Genomic DNA, 18,123 nt, shown 5'->3' with positions numbered 1-18,123 from the left:
CTGCTTTGCTTAACAATTAAAGCGAGTAGCTGGCAATCAGTTTATGGTTGCTTTAGTGGATCAACCCGGCTGTTTAATTTGCAATCAATCTAGCTGACTCCATTTGTACCCGTTAAAATAATAATAATAATAATAATAATAATAATAACGACGACACTAGTCTTAACCCATAATTACTTACCTTTCTACTTGCGACAGCGACCATAACATTAAATTTTCTTCAGTTCATTCGATTTTCACCGCCTAATATCCCATCATAACTTTGTCAGCCAAGCAGGTGTTTCTTATGAGTAAAAGTCACATGATAATAAAAACACGACAACATCGACAAATCACTTTAAAGCTCCCGTATGTTGGATAAAACGGGCACACCGGCCCTCCGGTGTCCTTGGATTTGTGAAAGCCGAAGGACGTGAAGTAGAAGAATCAACTCACTCAGCAGGACGGTGCAGCGCTATGGAAACTGTGCGACAGCGCATGCGCAATGGCTCTCTTCGCGATACCTGCCCTTTTCCCCTTTTTTGTGTGCATGTGTTTGTGTGTATTTTCTTCTTTGTCAACCTTGACTCGCCAGATGATGTGCATGCAACTCGCCTATTAAACGCGCTATTAAATACTTACAGGTGTCAGGGAATTTGAAACCAATGTTCAATGCTTCCACAGAACAAGAAGGAACTGCAGACAGACATATGTGCTCACAGGGTACTTCTGCTTTCAAAAATAAAGCCCGTGCTTTATTTTCAACTCATATTAGACCGTGCTAAATGCATATGTCGCAGCACCCATAGTGCTTCAGTTTCACTTCCCCAACACACCGAGACAAACAGCGTAACTACAGGTGGAAGCTTATCCATGCTGAAAACCCGAGGACTCAGCAGTTCAGTTACTCTGAAACTGCGTTTTCGCTGCAAATGCACGATATTTGGATAACACGGACATTTCCTATTTTTGTGCTCCCATAGTGTATATACAGTGCTGTGAGAAAGTACTTGTACCCTTACTGTTTTCTTATTTTTTGCAGCGATGTCAGACTTACATGCTTCACATCATCAATCAAATTGTAATATTAGACAAAGTTGTATTTATACATTTATTTATTTGTATTTATTCAAGCCTTCCTGGTCCTGTGTGAAAAAGTTAGCACCCCAAACACACGCACGCACGCACGCACACACACGCACACACTCCTTTAAAATAATTAATTGTGATTGAATCAATAAATCACTTAAATAGAACCGATCTGACAAGGTAAAGTAAGCTAAACAAGTCCAAAAAGCAACACATACGACATCATACCACTATCTACAGAAACGGAAGAACAGATGAGAAAGTAATTGACATCTATCTCTGAAAAAGACTAAACATTTCTAGTCAACCACAGTGAGAGCCATTGCACATCAGTGACTCATCCAGGAGATCACAAAAGAACAGCATCTAAAGAACTGCAGGCCTCACTAGTCTCAGTTAATGATTCAACAATAAGAAAAATACTGAATAAAAATGGCATCGGATGCCATGACAGAACTCGGCCCCTGTGACTTATCCGGGCCAAGTCACAGGGCCAGCGGCCTAAGCAGAGAAGCTCAAACCTCCCTCCCCCCAGCCACCTTCTCCAGGCCAGCCAGGAGATATGATTTCACCAGCATGTCCTGGGTCTGCACCAGGCCTCCTCCTGGTGGAACATGCCCAGGACACCTCACCCAGGAGGCATCCTTGTCAGATGTCTGAACCACCTGTACTGGCTTCTTTCAATGTGCAGGAGTAGAGGCTCTACTCTGACGTCCGGATGGCCGAAATCCTCACCCCTATCTCTAAGGGAGAGGCCAGCCACCCTTTAGAGAAACTTCATTTCCACCACTTAAAACCCACAGATAAAAGCAGAACTTTATGGAAGGTTTGATTCCTGTTACATCTGCAGTAAAACATCTAATTTCACAAAAATACATCACACCAGCAGTCCATAGTGGTGATAGTATTATCGTCTGGGGCTGGACGACTAATTGCTGGAACCATGAATTCTGCTCTTTACCTTAATAAATGAAAACAGCATTTAAAAACTGCATTTTGCATTTACATGCAAAAAAAAGAGGGCAAATGCTTTTTAACAACACTGTGTATAATCAGAATAAGTAAAAGATTTGTGTCCAATAACTGAGTGCACACATTCACAAACACAGGCACAAACATTTATTTTTCAAGTGCTGCAACTCATACAAAAGCACACAATCACACTAGTCTGTACACTTATGTTCAGTCTTTAACAAAGGTCTGAGGCTCCTGCTTTCTTCACGGCAATTCAACAGTCCATAACAGAGTAGCCAGAGTGGTTAGCAACAGGATAACAGTGCGGCAGTGTGTGGTCAGCCGTTGGCCGTGTTCTCTGGCTCTGGAGACTGCAGGAACTCATAGGGATCATGAACCATTTCAGACTGGTCCCCAACACCCAGATGAGATGGGCTCCCTATGGATGCACGAAAAAATGGTTCTTATGTTGTATTGCTGGCACTAGTAGCTCATTTCATATAATCATTAAAATAAAGGGAAAAGAAGGCATTTGCTGGAGATACCTAAGTGGTGCTGGTCCCTCTCGGAGGCATTAGAGAGTGAGGACAGGTTGGATGAGGGTCTGGAACCAACTCTATCCACCTGCGCTTCTTGGAACTCCTGCAGGAGTTTATCAGCATCATCAAAAGGCTGCTGGCCCTCCTCATTACCTGGCTCTTTTTTCACCGTTTTGCCTGATATAAAAAAAAAATATGGCTTCATTATCGGGAATTAAAGGGCACTTCATGCGACCTTAATAAGGGCGCACATCCATAAAAAACTAAACTAAAACTTGCACAATTCAGCTGAATTTTGTTAAGCAGAACATTATACATTTTTCCCACAGAAAGCTCCTCTAAACTTTGAGTACAGATTCACTGGAAAAGAAAGTGAAACAGCAAATTCAGCATTTCTGTTCTATGCCAATGAAGGAGACGTGGCTGCCGCATGTGCTGAAAAATAGTAAACATGTTTACATGAAAATAATGCCCTTTATTCCAGCAACTCCAAATATTTACCTACCCCTATGGTAACATCACTACCTGGCTTCTCTTATCTAAATGTCATTGTATCTGAATTACTGATATAGAAATATGAACGTATATACAGCATGTTGATAGAGAACAATCACCTAATGAGTTAAGCATGGTGATATCCAGAGACATATCTGGATAAGTCTTCATTGACATGAAATCCAGCACTGAACTCCCCTCTCCCAGGCCAGCTCCGTCTGCCATCTGAACAGAAAATATCCAGCTTGAATTAGTCAATCATTTCAGTTGAAACAAGAAAAACAATAATCAAAACATATTATAGTATCTCCTTTCATGAGAGCCACAGCGTACCTGCATGTCACAGATGTTCGACTTGGTTTCGTCAGGTTTCAGCATTATATTTCTCTTCTGAAACGTTACAAATAAAGAAGCTTCGTAAACGCAGCAGAGGAACTAAACTTTTCTTTAAGCAAGCAAAAAAAGAAAAAGAAGAAGAAGAAAAAAAAAAAAGAGACTATACCTGTCGTATCTGATTGACAGATTTTGTGTGATCGCCTGCGGTCATCTTGTCCAGGAGCCCGTCAACCCAATGCTTGGTGACACCGCTGCAGCCCTTGACAAACTCCTGTATACTTAAGTAGTGAAAAAAGATGATCAAAAATGAAAAACTTACCACAACTGGATAATTTATCAGTGCGATCAATAAAATCACTGCCTACCTTAAAGCGCACTGAACCCCTGTGTCATCTCCATAGGCTGAATAGAGCATGTCCATCTCATCAGGTAACAAGTCTGCAAAGACAGAGTTCTTCTGGAGGCTCTGGACGTTGTAGGCACTGCTAAGAAAGGTCACTATACAAAGAGAAAGAAACTTGTTAAAAAGCATGAACTATTTAAAATAATTAAGATTAAGTAAATCAATGAAAGTATATATTATCACATACCTTTGTGTCTCCTGTCATCTTTGAAGCCCAGGGTTGTTAACCCAGGCAGAAGCTTATTTGACAGAGAACTTAGATCCACTTTATGGGTCTCTTCCTCTGCAAAACAATAAATCAAACCGGGTTCTTACAGAGATATCACATATTATAATGATATAGCAGAAATAAAAAGGTTTTAGTAGATATATAAAAGGCCATGTAGTGGTAGCAAACCTTCTGCATCAGGATCGAGTTGATTTACAACAGTATACAAAAGAGAACTGTCAGACTCCTTACGCAAATACCCCATCTGAAAAAGCAAAACACTGGGTAAATTAAACGCTTTAAAAGCTGTCAGCTCTAATAATAAAAAAGAGCTATAACTTGTGTAAACATTGGATACAACTGGATTGTATAAAAAGTGTTCAAAGTGTAAAACCTTGGAGTTTGGCATGTATCTGTTGATGCGGTCGTGAGCTTCATCTGCAGAATGTTCAACCAGTGCCAGAACATGCTCCTCTGCTGTGCTGTCAGTCAAGCTGCATGCGTTTCCCTCTGGTTCATACAGGTAACTGAGACGGCAGAAATGTTACACAGTATCAGTATACAGACGAGGTGTTGTGTGACAAGATTCACAATGCATCCGGTGTCAAGCACTTCCCCACTGTCTTCTCTGAATATGTTAGTCTGAACACGTTTGCAAAAAAAGTAAAGGTGACATGAAATGTAGACACTGTTCAGGGAATACCTGATGACTTCCTTCATGTCCTTGGCTGGCTGCTTCCTGGGCTTCCTTGGAGATTCCATTGGAATGTGGATTGTCTCTGGAGGAGGAATGTCAGCTGTCAGGTCTTCATCCCCCAAAATGGCTGCTTGCTGGGTAAAATCCATGTCCTGCATGAATGACATGCTGCGTTTCAGAGCCAAAAGCCGTTCCTGGACAACGAGTAGAAAGAAAAAAAAAGACACAATATTTACATTCATTACATAAATTCCACTTTTATGGAAAAGCAATAATAAACAATGATATTGGTAGTAAAGCATTTGTACTGATTCCATAAACATGTGACAGTATATTTTAACCAAAGCAAAAACGTATATCCTCAAGTTTTAGGTTTAGAACATCAAGGTTTGCATTACTAGTAGCATTAGTTAACAACATTTGCAGTCGATTGAATATTGTTTAAATTAATGGTATATCTTCGGAGTGATTCGTTGGATTGCAACACCCAAATCAGTTTTATTTGTATGTGAGAGTCGTACAACTCTGCTACTAAAAATAACAGCGCTTTGAATATATTCCATAACTGTGGAACACACTGTGTATGGAACATGATTTGACTGCTAATAACTTCCTTTGTGATCTCTGTTGCTTTGCTGTTTTATCTTTATAAAACAACAATATAATGTACACATCAACAACAATCATACACTGTTGTTATAACAAATGAATAAAGTGTTTTTGCCTTTGGTTTGCTTGACCGTGTTACCTTGCTCATCATCTTGAATCCTGTGTGAAGCAATTTCTTTGCAGCCTTGTAGTAGACAGTCTCTGGTCGGTTGTATACCATGGCATTGTCACACATCAGTTTAAAATCAGCCTGAGGAACAAAAAGTGTTCAGTCAACTATGAAGGCTGCAGGTTTAATGCCCAACATCTTTAAGCTGGGAAGAAAATCTAATTCACAATTAGATGTTAAAGGCACCCTCACCTTAAATTCTGTTACTGTTTTATAGTCATTGTTTCTATTCTTGTCTTTCATGGTGCTGAAGTCCATAGGATGTTTGATGATCATTGAGTAACCAGGAGCGATTGCATCTGTTACTGGAGATGCAAAGAACCCATGGGGATCTTTCCTGGAAAGATGAGAGACACACCATCAATGTTATTGAAAGCACCAGCTTTTAGACTTGTTTAGACATGCCCAGTGTTCTGATCTGATCAAGAATGTTATCTTTCAGGTCAAAATGGTCATTATTAATGGATCTTGCTGTGCTTTTATCAAACAAAGAATTTCATAATGTAGCCTTATTCACATGCCACATTTTGTAATCTGTGATAAACAAACAGGGCTTCCCCTCAGTTCTTTAAAAGAATAATAATTCATTATCTGCTAGGTTAATGTTTGAAAGCATGTCAAAGGAGCGATATTTATTGGCCATGTTCAAAATGTAGCATGCTGGTGTTCCACGACAGAACAGCAAATGCAAAATGCTCTATTTTTAGAGCATTATTAGCAGGAAAGTAATGCGAACCTCCCTCTCTAAGAGAATATATTTGTTTATCTAAGCTCATGCTAATCTGCCAAGTGGACTGTGGGAAAAGACACATGCAAAACTGACATTTTTAACCTACTGGTATAAAAAAGGAAACAGAACTACTGTGGACTGCGCTCATCGTAATATGTACAGTTAGGGCCACATATATTTGGACACTGACACAAGTTCTGTTTTTTTTTACCTGTTTACCGAAACATTTTCTAGTTATAGTTACATAATGGACATGGACATAATGTGTAGACTCAGCTTTCATTTGAGGGTATCAAATGCAATGAAGGCATCTGCGGTGCCTGCATTTGGAAGATTTTGCTGTAAACAGACAACATTGTTCTTACCTCTGCAGCTGCCTCAGAAAGTGTTCTAGCAGCTGTTGCCGTGGTGTGGACTCATTCTCTAAATCGGGCAAACATAAACTTACAAGTAAATTTTTGCCCAAATAAAAAATGCTTGTAAAAACTGTATGCGCTTATAGACAGGTAGTCTTGCCTTGCTGTGTCCGGCACGCTCTGACTGGCCTGTCTCCTGGTTGTTCTACGTCCACCTTCACAGTGGGGTGAAACTCCTCCCCTTCGGGCTCTATTTCAAACCTTTCTTTCTTCTTCTTTTTCTCTTCTGGCTGTAGAGACACACAGAATGTGAACAACTTGTCAAAAATAACCATAAATAATTTATTGGTCACAATCTTAAGATTTAAGTTTTATCACCTCCAATCCAATACTTTTTGACAGTGTGAATGGTTCAACAGGTCCAGCACCACCACCACCACTACTACTACTAGCAACAGTCACTGCTGCCGCCTCTGATTCACTCTGCTCCCGCTCCCTCTTCTTCCTTTTCTCCTCCTGTGAAATGGTAAACAGTAAATGGACTGATTGTTATATAGCACTTTTCTACTCTCCCAGAGCACCCAAAACGCTTTATACAAGGAGCTTCATTCACACAAGCACTGTCTTTGACACTTAAGTGCAATCTACCAATCAAAAACATTCATACGTCAATGGATGCATCAGAGAGCATCAGTATCAGTATCTTGCCCAAAGATATATGGCATGCAGACTGGAGCAGCCAGAGATCAAACCACCAACCTTCTGATCAGTAGATGACCTGCTCTACCTCCTGAGCTACAGCCACCCCAATGAAATGAAAGCCAATTAAAAAACAAACAACTTAAAGTAGTAAATGGTGCATTAGTCACGCAGAAGAACGAAATTCAGCTACCTAACCTTTCTTCGCCTTCTCTCCTCATCATCTACATATTTGTCTTTATCCTTTTCAGATTTTTTCTTCTTCTTTTTCTTCTTTTCTTTGTGACGTTCTCGCTCGTGGTCTGATCTGTCATCGTAGTAGCTGGAGTCATGGCCGGACCCAGAGAGTTCAGTCACTTCGCTTCCTCCAACTTTGAGCACAAGCTTCAGAGGCTTCTCAAGAGCTTTGTCCTCATAGTCTACAACCAAAACGAAGAATTGGTAAAGGTATTGTGTCAGGCAATAGCAGCGACAAAGTAGAAGGGCAGTATGAAAGAAGTTGACATTAACATGCAGATTTTCTTTAGAAAAACGAAGGACTTTACACGCCAAACTGGTTATTATATTAAAAAAGGCATGATAAGCTCTCTGGTTTATATAAAATATAAGGCATAATAATCTCTTTGTTGTTTATTTTTTATGTATGCATGTATTTTTATGTTGTTTATGTATTTTTTTCCTACTTACAACCCAAATACAGTTTGTAGTTTTTAGAAGTGTTTTATAATAATTTATAACGTAAAACAAACAACAATAAGAACATAGTATACAACGTAATGCAGCAAAGTGATTAATGCGAGATTTTAGCTATACATAATTCCACCAGTAGATGAATGAATGAATGAATGAATGAATGAATGAATGAATGAATGAATGTAGCTACTATACATAAACTAAACTCTGTCAGCTTTAATGCTAGCTAACATAATGCTAGCTAGAACAAAAGCGACGCTGCAGTGAGCGCTCGGTGTGCAAATAAAATGTGCTCTAATGTACCGTCAACTGTTCTCCATTCCGGTTTATGCTTCTTATGTTTTTTCCCCATGTTTCTGTTCAAATTCTCAAAGTCGTAAATTTATTCCAATTAACACTGGTCGCTAGCGTTAGCCTAGCTATGACGAGTTACGATGTTAGCAACAAGAGAGAGACGGTCTTCTTCTTCTTCTTTGTGTTTAACGGCGGTTGGCAACCAACGTAAAAGAGCATTACCGCCTCCTACTGTTCCGGAGTATGGGTCGGACAGTGAGTTTACAAGCTGTATCAAAAAAAAAAAAAAAATCAAGAGAGACGGTGGGCAGATGTGACGCTACAAAAACTACTGTTGTATTTCCGGTTTAAACAAAACGCGCGGAATTCGACTCATAAATATCGGCAGCACACGGTTGATAGTAAAAATACACCAGATGTTTGATTGATACGACTAAACAGTTTGACGACGCTAATGTTTTAAGGTTTGGGTTTTGTTTTGTCACCTCAGCAGGTTGTTTTGTTCATATGAGGCAGCTGGGTCAGCTAGCTCACGTTTACAGCCTTACCTGGGTTAGCTAGCTTGCTAACGCGATGTAGTGATGGGTTTTTGTTCAGTACTTAATAAAATACAGAAGCCCTCTGAGACTTGCTGTTGTTAAAGCCGCAGTTATTGCTCTGGTGTTCACAGTTCTTCGGCAATGGAGGATGACAGGATGGAGACGGGAAACCTCACACCAAAAATCCATGTGGAAGTTCACGTTAAATCTGACAGGTGGGTAGTTTAATCCTAGTGTAAACAGTGAAGTTATTATTAGGTCAAACCCATACACAGGTGATAAAGGACATGAAAAGCTAAAATGCCTCCTTTGGTTTACTTTGACCCTTTGAACTCAAATGACTCCTTTTTTTCCACCAAAGATTTAAATATGTTTCAAGTCATGTCTGACGATAACGTTTGTTTAAAACAAATCAGCAATGGTATTGTCATAGTACCAGCCAGAAGCTAGATATATACACGCATGCCTTCTTGTGATTTGTGATTTGTCTTTCATATTTCAGCACAGCTAAACGGTCTGAGGTGAAAATGCATGTTCAGAGTTTACTGAACTGTCACAGCATGGTGTTTGGAAACTACGCATGGACAGAGTTTGACGATGACTTCCTTCAGAAGCATGTGGCATCTGTGGTTATAGCTGATCTAGAAGAAATAGTTACACAGGTCTGTTATTTCAGTTTGTTTTGGGGATGAAAGCTCTGCAGTATCATTGTATTAGTAAAGCTTTATACTTATTAATTTTTATTCTCCCTTTCAGCCCCTTGATTTGAAGAACTGCTGTGTCTCTTTTCACATCTTCACACTGAGCGAAGATGGACCTAGCATGCTCACTTTGGAGGAGGATGAGGAGCTTTCAGCAGCAAACCACTGGTTGCTGCCTGCAGGTAACACTGCGTTCAGTTTAATTCGCTTTACTGTCATTAAAGCAAAACCAGTGCAATAAATTGTCTCTTATAGGTAGGTTGCAGTTGTTGTTGTTGTTGTTGGCAGTGTGTGACAGTTTCTGGTCTAGTGATTGTGTGCAAAACATTGTATGACTATGCATTTAATAAGTCATTCATAAAGGACTTTGCAACATATTGTTATAGAGACATGAGAGATTTACTGTCCTGGGGTGGAGAAAGGAAAAAATGAGCCTTGGTGGCATTTCAAAAACACTTGGTGGCAGTGTTTTTTGGTAGATATCTCTGATAACAGGTAGCTGATTGCTAACAGTACGCTCAGCTGCTGTGACTTTCCTCTGCAGTGCCCTTTCGTCAGCCAAGGCAGAGTTGCTGTACCAAACTGTAAGATGGGAACATGGAAAATAATGCTATAATATTTGTACAGTGGTGAAGCTGGAGAAGTGGAGAAACTTGTTTTGTGACAAATGGGCCCTTTTCAGCCACCTCATGAAGTGGTGGCGACACTGGGCCTTCTTTATCAGATGGGAGATAAAGAGACCAAATCAAGTCCTCAGCAATATAGACATCATTTCTTTGGTCTCTTTAACATTAAGGTCAAGGTTGTTTTTAGAGGACTGTATCACCAAATGCTGGATCTTCTTTTCATTGTTCTGTGGACCATCTTGTTTTTTTATTAGATATTTGGACAGTCAATGTGACGGCATCTGCGTATAGTGGAGGATAATAGTATAATATAGGATGTATGTAGGATGGAAATGGTCGTTTGGGTATGTTCCAGCAACATCTATCATCAGGAGGTTCTCAGAAAAAACATCTCATTTAACAGGGAGTAAAGGACTGGAGAGCAATGACTGATGGTCACGATACGTCTCCAACGCAGCTTTAAAAAAAGGAGGGGGAGAAGATATTGGATCCATGTGACCCTGCAATCTTCCTGCATTGAGTTACAAACTGACATATTTTAACCAAAATCTTTTTAAATGACATTTTTGTATCTTCATGGTACAAGGTCTGTGCTGAAATGTTTATGGATCATATTAAGAGTAGGAATGAGTATTATACAGCAGAAAGAATTGTGAAAATCTAGCGCTTATTTAAACGTTTCTTTACTTTTTGCTAGTATCAAAATTGGGATTTCATTTGTGTGTTTGAATCCAGCATGACCAAAACCTACTTTGCAAATGTATCAGTATTTTACATTCTGATGTTCTTGTTACAAATGTACAGGCTACATGTTTCTGTCAAACAGGCCTCAAGATCCTGCTGCCATGTTGCTGGTGGAGCATCTGCTTTTTATTTCTTCTTTTTATGGGATAAAAATAAAATAATCTTGGTTTAGCATTCGAGATCTGTGGGTGTAAAGCTTGGTGAGCGTGTTGCGCTACTGAGGATGATATTTTTTTTCTTGTAGCTCATAAGCATTTTCTGTTCTATTATATATGTTAAATTGCTTTTTTCTTTTTAACAGCTGAATTTCATGGGATTTGGGAAAGTCTGGTTTATGAAACTGGAGTCAAAACTCAGGTAAAATAAATTACAGCTGTTTAGGAATTAGGAAAAATGATCAAATAACCTGATGTGTAACCTAATGCTTCTTAACTTTACCTTATTTCCCCTTTTCTCTAGCTCCTGGATTATGTCACAACAACAATTTATTTCTCAGACAAAAACGTTGACAGCAACCTGATTTCATGGAATCGTGTTGTTCTGCTTCATGGTAAATATTTAAGAAGGGAATTTCTACAGTGATTGTTATTACATTGGAACAAAGAGTATTGACTGTCTCTCTTTGTTTGCCCACATTCAGGACCTCCAGGCACAGGGAAAACATCACTGTGCAAAGCTCTCGCCCAGAAACTGTCAATCAGACTGTCAAGTCGGTAAGATCGTCCTCATTCTAGTGAAACCGCTCCAGCTATGACTACACCAGCACTTTTCATTTCCAAATACACATTTTTTCTTTCTCCCCTGCAGGTATTTATATGGCCAATTTGTTGAGATAAACAGCCACAGTTTGTTCTCAAAGTGGTTCTCAGAGGTACACCTGGGTCTTTTTTTCTTTTCTTTTTTTTAAATGCTTTTGTTACTCGTAATGTCTCCTGTAGCTAATTATGCCTATTTTTCACAGAGTGGCAAGCTGGTCACAAAGATGTTTCAAAAGATCCAACAGCTGATTGATGACAAAGACGCTCTTGTGTTTGTTCTGATTGATGAGGTAAAATGAAGTGTATTTATTTCATTTTGATTTGCTTCTGTGTCTTTTATGTTTATCTAAGACAGGAGAACTTCTTGCCAACTGGTTGTACTTTGTTATGTTGAAGTGTGATTGAAACGGTTTCTCTTTTGTGAACAGGTGGAGAGTTTGACAGCAGCAAGAAATGCCTGCCAGGCAGGAACAGAGCCTTCTGATGCCATTCGTGTGGTCAACTCAGTCCTCACGCAGCTGGACCAGATCAAACGGTCAGAATGCAAACCTTTCTTAGTGATTTTATTTGTTTTAAATTAGAGATCGACTCTGTACTAGTCTGTTGTAGTGGAGAGAGAGCAGTGTGAAAATGAAGCTGTTGTTTAACACATGGTTAAAAGCTTTCAGTAGAGACCAAAAGATTGGAATTGCAGAGAGAAGTGGTGGAAATGAGCTTCCTCTGTAGGGTATCTTGGTTCTCCCTTTAAGACAGAGGAGGAGCCCAGAGCTGAGCTGCTACACCTCTACATTGAAAAGAGCAGCTGATATGGTTTGGGCATCTAAACAGGAGGCTCTGAGGCAGAACTGGGGCATACTTGAAGACAATATGTCTCTTGGCTGACTTGGAACATAACATTTCCATGAGACGTAACCTTTTAGGGTGGCTGTGGAGACTGAAGTCTGAGTTTCTCTGCTAAAACTGCTACTGACCCAAACTTGGAGTGACAGAAAGTAGATGGATGGATTATTTACTTATTATGTCCTACTTTAAACAAGTTGTTCTGTGTTGGCTATTGGGCTGAAATTTCAGACATTCCAATGTAGTGATCTTGACGACCTCCAATGTGACAGAAAAAATCGACTTGGCCTTTGTAGACAGAGCTGATATCAAGCAGTACATCGGACCGCCATCTGAAAAAGGCATTTACAACATCTACCTCTCCTGCCTGGAGGAGCTGATGAAGGTAATCCAGTAATCTGGCAGCTGTTTATTTCCACTTCTAAAGTGAAACACATCTGACTTAATTGTTTTTCCATCTAAAATTGCAACTACACGATCACGAGGTGGGCAACCAAACTTGGCATACAGGTCTATAATAGATATTATGATGTCACCATATTGCGTAGTAACCACCTGACCAAAAAGAGCACTTTGCCAGTAGGAAACGAATGTCAGTTTCCTGAAATGTTACATACGTATGGCAGCCATCTGGTGCAGTGCCCACCATGCTGTCCAGTGCCAGGCATTGTACCTTGCAATCTCTGTATGAGTGTTTGTGTAACTGAATGAAGACACTGTAAACTGCTCTTGATAAAAGGGCTACATAATGTCCATATAGCAGTTTATTCCAACAAAATATTGATAGAACAATTTAAAAAAAAAAAAAAAAAAAAAAAAGTCACGGTGCAAAATACAATTTAAGCATATTTAAGGAAAGCAAAGCGGTACTGATTTGTAACTTGGGCTTGTTATGTTGTATAATATGAAATTTTACTACAGTACACATCTAACTAGGCAGCTCATTCTCTTGAAAAGATAAAATGCATTTTGGGTTCAACTTGAAAGATGTGAAATGTAAAAGTAAGGTCAGAGGTCAAATGTGACATATTTGGATGCAAATAAGTGCATTCAGGTGCAAAACAAAACAACCCCACGAGAACATTTGGAGGAGGTGGTCTCCAAAGGAACTCCAGAGCGGTTCGTTTATTTTGTGAATGTGATCCAATCTGAACAGACCACCAAGTGTAAATTAAAAATTTGAGCTAAAAACATCCCAAAGTCACGTATGCTTTGTAATTGCAGTGCGACAAAGGACTACAGATGTGCAAAGGTCTGTACGGGCCAGTGACTAGCTGTTAAATTAACATTAATTCTCAGTTTTCTCACACAGGACATTCTTCCTGTATTTAGGTTTTTTGCAGAAATTTCTTGACAGAAAAATCACAAGAGGCACTTTTAAAATTCAGCTTATGTAAATGAAATGCAATTTTTTTCCGACACGTCTCTGAGTTGTGATCTCGGATGTACACAGTGCCAGATCATCTACCCCCGGCAGCAGCTGTTTACCATGTTTGAGCTCGAGACTATGGGCTTTGCAAAGAGTGAGGTGTCCGAACACAGTCTAAACCTGAGGAACATTGCTATGTAAGTGCGCACTCCAATAAGCAGCATCTAAATCAGAGTGTGGGAAGCGAAAAGAGATGGAGGCCAATGCTCAGTTTTTTCTTTTTCTTTTCAGAAAAAGCAAAGGTTTGAGCGGAAGAGCACTCAGGAAGTTACCATTTATAGCCCATGCACTCTTTGTAAAGGTAGGTATTTGATTGTTTTCTCCTGACAAACATAAGATTCACATGGGCTTTTTAAAATGGTTTGTTGTCTTGCAGACACCAACAGTAACGCTTGAGAGGTTTCTGGAGGCTATGGGCCAAGCTGTGGAAAAACAGAAGGAGGAAAAAGCTAACTTGGTCAATGGTATCTGAACCTGCTGAAATTCCCACAGGCTGACTGATTGTGCCTTGTTTGTGGTTTAAAACCTATAAAACATCTTTTTTATAGAGCTTAATCAGTTCATTTGTCAGCACTACATTCAATATACATACACACAAATGCTATTTTAACAAGTGCTGTAACACAAAAGTGTTTATTCAGGTAATTTTGCTGGTGCTACTCTCTTAAATGACCAAGACCATATCTATGTCGACAGAGGAATTGTAATTTTAAGTTGTAGCCCCCAATGCTTGAATTTTTCTTTGTTTTATATGCTATTAACAAATATGTTTACTCTTTTCTCACTTCCAAAGTATTTAATATTTGTTGCTTTAACCATAACTGTTTCTTTTTGTTTTTCTTTTTTTAAACCTATACTATTTGTGCACAGACATTAGATCAGTCAGTGTGTAGCTATGCTGACATGACAACTTGTGAGTCCCACAATGGGCCAACTGACTCACCGGACAACAAATCCAAAATATAGTAAACATGTTGCTGTTTGTTATGAACGGTTAACCTGTGTGTGTTATTATGTGTTCTTGTTAATTGGTCCCATTCAAGGTCGCTTATTTCACCTGACAAGTTTGTAAGCTCAGCTGGCTGCATCCCCTACAGAGGGGGTTTATGCCTGTGCATGAATCACTCGATGCAAAAAAACAAAACAAAAACGTGAGTGGACTTTACCCTTCACATACAATCTGCTTTGTGCTCTGTTCGCATGTTTGTTTGTTTGTTTGTTTGTTTGTTTTTTTTATAAATGAATGTGATAAATCCAATTTAAACTATCTGGGTTTGTTGTTTATTGGTTTAATTTTGTATATAACATTGTAATAAACAGCATTGTTTCCTGATTGCAGTGTCGGATGCATTTTGGAAATTTTAATACACTAAGTCCACCACTTGGGGGCGCAATGAGGCTGTAATGCAGTTCTAGACATAAACAGAATTCAGTTTATTACAGATTCTGATTTGCATGGTTGTCTCAGAAAGGGCAATAAGACAAGATGGACCACGATAAGGTGGCAATAAAAGCTAATTGCATTTAATCTTGTGGTAAGTTTGTATCAACTAGATGAACAATGGGTTTTTTTTTTGGGAGGGTTACCAACAAAGTCCTGCAAATATCAAATGTTACCTTACAACAAAGCAACAAAAGAGCAGTTCTACGTAATATTCCTCCTTTATGATACAGGCCCATGCACGGGAATTTAAAGTGATTCATGGTTATGATTTGGGACTGTGAGCTTTTACATGTTGCGGTCTTCCATTGTGGACTAAAAACCAAAAGGTTGAAAGATGACTGAGTTTGAAATGCGTCACTCCTGTACACAGTTTATACGAACAGATCGGTGGTTTCGTTGTTCGTATGAACATGTTTTGCATTCTGTGAATGCTTTGCTGCTTTGCATGTCAGCTGCCGGCTTCAAACAATGTGCCCTTTGTTTGTTGCTGGCAACAGCTTTTTCATTCCACTTCAAAGGTGAATCCTGTAGGCTGTTCCTGAATGTAAAAGGAAAGCAAATGTTGGATTTGTCTTCATTTGCACGCTCCAGACCTGCTCAATCATAACACTGTCACCTTTACAGTGACCTTTACTGCGTGTTTTATTAAGCTCGTAATTATTTTATTGGTGGATTTGATTATGCTGTCAAAGGTCTATAATTAAGATGGAAAAAAAAAGAAGATTTATGTTATAATTAAGACCAACCCAGAATGGATTTCCCCTCATGCATAAAGACTGCATTTGTGTGAATTGCCCCTTTAGTGCCATGTTATCTTTTATACCTAATTGTTTGGCTCCCATTATATCTATTTGTCAGTGAATTTTTGAGTAAGATGAATCACATGAGGGAGCTCAACTTGTCTCTAATCTGATCAGTGATTACAAAGGTGAGAGAAAAAGGGGGTAGTAGAGAAAGGGAGAGCTGTAAGAACGGGCACGGTAAATAAAACCATAATTGCTCTGTCTGCAGGCCTTTTTCTTTTCACTGTAGTCTCTCCAAAAGCAGGCAGCTGTTAAAAGGCAATCAAGCCGGAGAAGGAAGAAAAGTCAAAAGCCTTATTGTTATGGGGATTTTATCACTGTTTCAAGCAGACTTAAAATGTCAGAAAACTCCAAACAAAACAAACAGTCTGATGTTTATCCTCTCAACCGTTGTTCAGGTACATTGCTGAAAGCAATGGAATATACCTTTATGTGCCAATGGTGATTCAAATAGAGGGGTGGGGGTTAACTTACACTCTTACTTATATGCGCGGTAAGAGGAAAGTGAGCCAAGCTGCACACGAACTATGGAAATTATCACTCATCTCCTCTGAGTTTTTAAGAGGTTATGATTTACATTGCTGGTCTAAAAGTGTGATACTCAGTTGTTAGTTTAGAAATACTTTGCGCCTTTGCCAGCATGGTAATCCACATCCATTGCACAAATGCATACTGAGAGCCCATAAAGCCGAAGCAGTGTTGGCTTTTCAATTCTTCTACATGGCAGCCTTTGATCATAAACTAGTGCTTTTATCCAAATGAACATTTCCCTCAGAAGAAAACCGCAGCGTGCTCTTTCTGTCTCTCTCTCTCTGTATCTGTTCCCAGTCAAGACTGTCCTGTCAGAAATTATGAACAGTTGTTGTTTCTCGAGTCTGTTGAGATTTCTGTACCCCATATGTTTGTCATCCATTTAAGCAGGATGTTAGAAGGCGTAGGAGAACGAGGATGAAGGAGAGATACCTTGTAAAGAGGCTGAATCCTGGGAGCCGGGCTGCATGAAGAAATTGTGATAATTAGGCGCAGCAAGTAGGATCAAAGGAAGCTGCCATCAATGAGCTATGCAAATGTCGACTCGTCCTGTCAACCGCAGACAGTGATCTAAGATTTCTGCGTCTTTGAGGAGTCATATAGCAGTCACACTGATAGAAAGAGCCATACTGCTGCACATTAAAGGTATGGCAGTAAAAGTGGGACGCTATCATACAGTACCACCCTCAGAAAGAATAACATGTTTCAGTGGCTCTGAGAATACATGCTCATCCACGCAGCTCTCCAACAACAAGGTTTAAGTGCACGACTGTGATGTGACAGCAGCACGTGGAGGAGACAGCAGAGTGTATCACAACAGTTTGTGTCTAGGTTTCCACACAAAAGATCAAAGTAACACCTTTCTTGATTTCTTAAAGGATTTGCACGACCGAGGAACATTTACAAAACAGAAACATTAGCTTCACACTGAGCGAGACATTGCTGTAGTAAATTAATATTTATATAGCGCGTGGAATGTGTCCTGCGATTGGGCTCTTTTAACACTGTGCCAAAGGAAACAAACTATAAAAGTGCTGAGGAGCTTTTGAAGTCTGCTGGGCTGAAGTACAACATGTTCTTCCTGGCTGTCTTCAATAAACAATAGTTATCTTTGGCATCTACTGTGCATATATGAAAAACAAATACTGGAAACGACAATAGGAAGCCTATCCGTATTCCCACAAACCAAACAAACTATATATGCCACCTAACACTGATCCTCAATCATTCACGACACTAACCCAGAGCATGTGCAAGTAGTAAAATAGTCCAGCAATAATTGTGCTACAACAATTTTCTTCAAGGTTTTATAACCACAAGGCTATTTGGAGATAATTCACCTTTTTTATTCAGTTATTAACTGACCTCTGGTGTAAACAGAACTACAAATGACAGAATAATGAAAAGTATTTGCCATAAATATGAACCTACAAGAAATGAATTAGGGATAAAACATGA

General features: G+C 39.4%; 2 protein-coding genes across 4 annotated transcripts; one reads left to right on the top strand and one right to left on the bottom strand.

The window, feature by feature from the left end:
• Positions 1-2,164: 2,164 nt before the first annotated feature.
• brd9 (bromodomain containing 9) lies at positions 2,165-8,439 on the bottom strand. Of its 2 annotated transcripts, XM_040031085.1 has the most exons (17): positions 8,260-8,436; positions 7,462-7,682; positions 6,943-7,080; positions 6,725-6,854; positions 6,574-6,631; positions 5,671-5,815; positions 5,449-5,559; positions 4,707-4,894; positions 4,398-4,530; positions 4,193-4,268; positions 3,983-4,078; positions 3,758-3,890; positions 3,559-3,670; positions 3,390-3,446; positions 3,176-3,281; positions 2,568-2,738; positions 2,165-2,461 (listed from the first exon to the last, which is right to left on the bottom strand). In XM_040031085.1, the coding sequence occupies exons 1-17, from the start codon at positions 8,306-8,308 to the stop codon at positions 2,361-2,363; spliced, it is 2,025 nt and encodes a 674-aa protein (XP_039887019.1). In that variant the 5' UTR covers positions 8,309-8,436; the 3' UTR covers positions 2,165-2,360. The 2 variants fall into 2 exon arrangements, with proteins under 2 accessions (XP_039887019.1, XP_039887018.1); XM_040031084.1 differs by having other exon boundaries at positions 4,193-4,530; positions 8,260-8,439.
• Positions 8,405-15,220, top strand: trip13 (thyroid hormone receptor interactor 13). 2 transcript variants are annotated; one of them, XM_040031131.1, is made up of 14 exons: positions 8,405-8,505; positions 8,921-9,004; positions 9,292-9,451; positions 9,546-9,672; positions 11,162-11,217; positions 11,320-11,410; positions 11,501-11,573; positions 11,668-11,731; positions 11,822-11,908; positions 12,047-12,153; positions 12,690-12,843; positions 13,912-14,024; positions 14,119-14,188; positions 14,264-15,220. In XM_040031131.1, exons 2-14 carry the CDS (start codon positions 8,931-8,933, stop codon positions 14,357-14,359), a joined length of 1,272 nt encoding a protein of 423 aa, XP_039887065.1. In that variant the 5' UTR covers positions 8,405-8,505; positions 8,921-8,930; the 3' UTR covers positions 14,360-15,220. The 2 variants fall into 2 exon arrangements, with proteins under 2 accessions (XP_039887065.1, XP_039887064.1); XM_040031130.1 differs by lacking the exon at positions 8,405-8,505 and adding an exon at positions 8,556-8,714.
• The last annotated feature ends 2,903 nt before the right edge of the window (positions 15,221-18,123 follow it).

Source organism: Simochromis diagramma, unplaced genomic scaffold (assembly GCF_900408965.1).
Source record: "Simochromis diagramma unplaced genomic scaffold, fSimDia1.1 OVJJ01000361.1, whole genome shotgun sequence".
Classification (NCBI taxonomy): Eukaryota; Metazoa; Chordata; class Actinopteri; order Cichliformes; family Cichlidae; genus Simochromis; species Simochromis diagramma.
The sequence above is the reverse complement of the archived record's forward strand: the minus strand, read 5'-3'. Positions and strand labels throughout refer to the sequence as shown.

Coding starts and splice junctions, on each gene's coding strand:
- trip13 (XM_040031131.1), top strand. CDS start 8,931: ATGGAGGATGACAGGATGGAGACGGGAAACCTCACACCAAAAATCCAT. Junction 11,574..11,667: donor TCAATCAGACTGTCAAGTCG/GTAAGATCGTCC, acceptor TCTCCCCTGCAG/GTATTTATATGGCCAATTTG. Junction 11,909..12,046: donor TGTTTGTTCTGATTGATGAG/GTAAAATGAAGT, acceptor TTTTGTGAACAG/GTGGAGAGTTTGACAGCAGC.
- brd9 (XM_040031084.1), bottom strand. CDS start 8,308: ATGGGGAAAAAACATAAGAAGCATAAACCGGAATGGAGAACAGTTGAC. Junction 3,671..3,757: donor GGGGTTCAGTGCGCTTTAAG/GTAGGCAGTGAT, acceptor TCACTACTTAAG/TATACAGGAGTTTGTCAAGG. Junction 3,447..3,558: donor CTGTCAATCAGATACGACAG/GTATAGTCTCTT, acceptor GTAACGTTTCAG/AAGAGAAATATAATGCTGAA.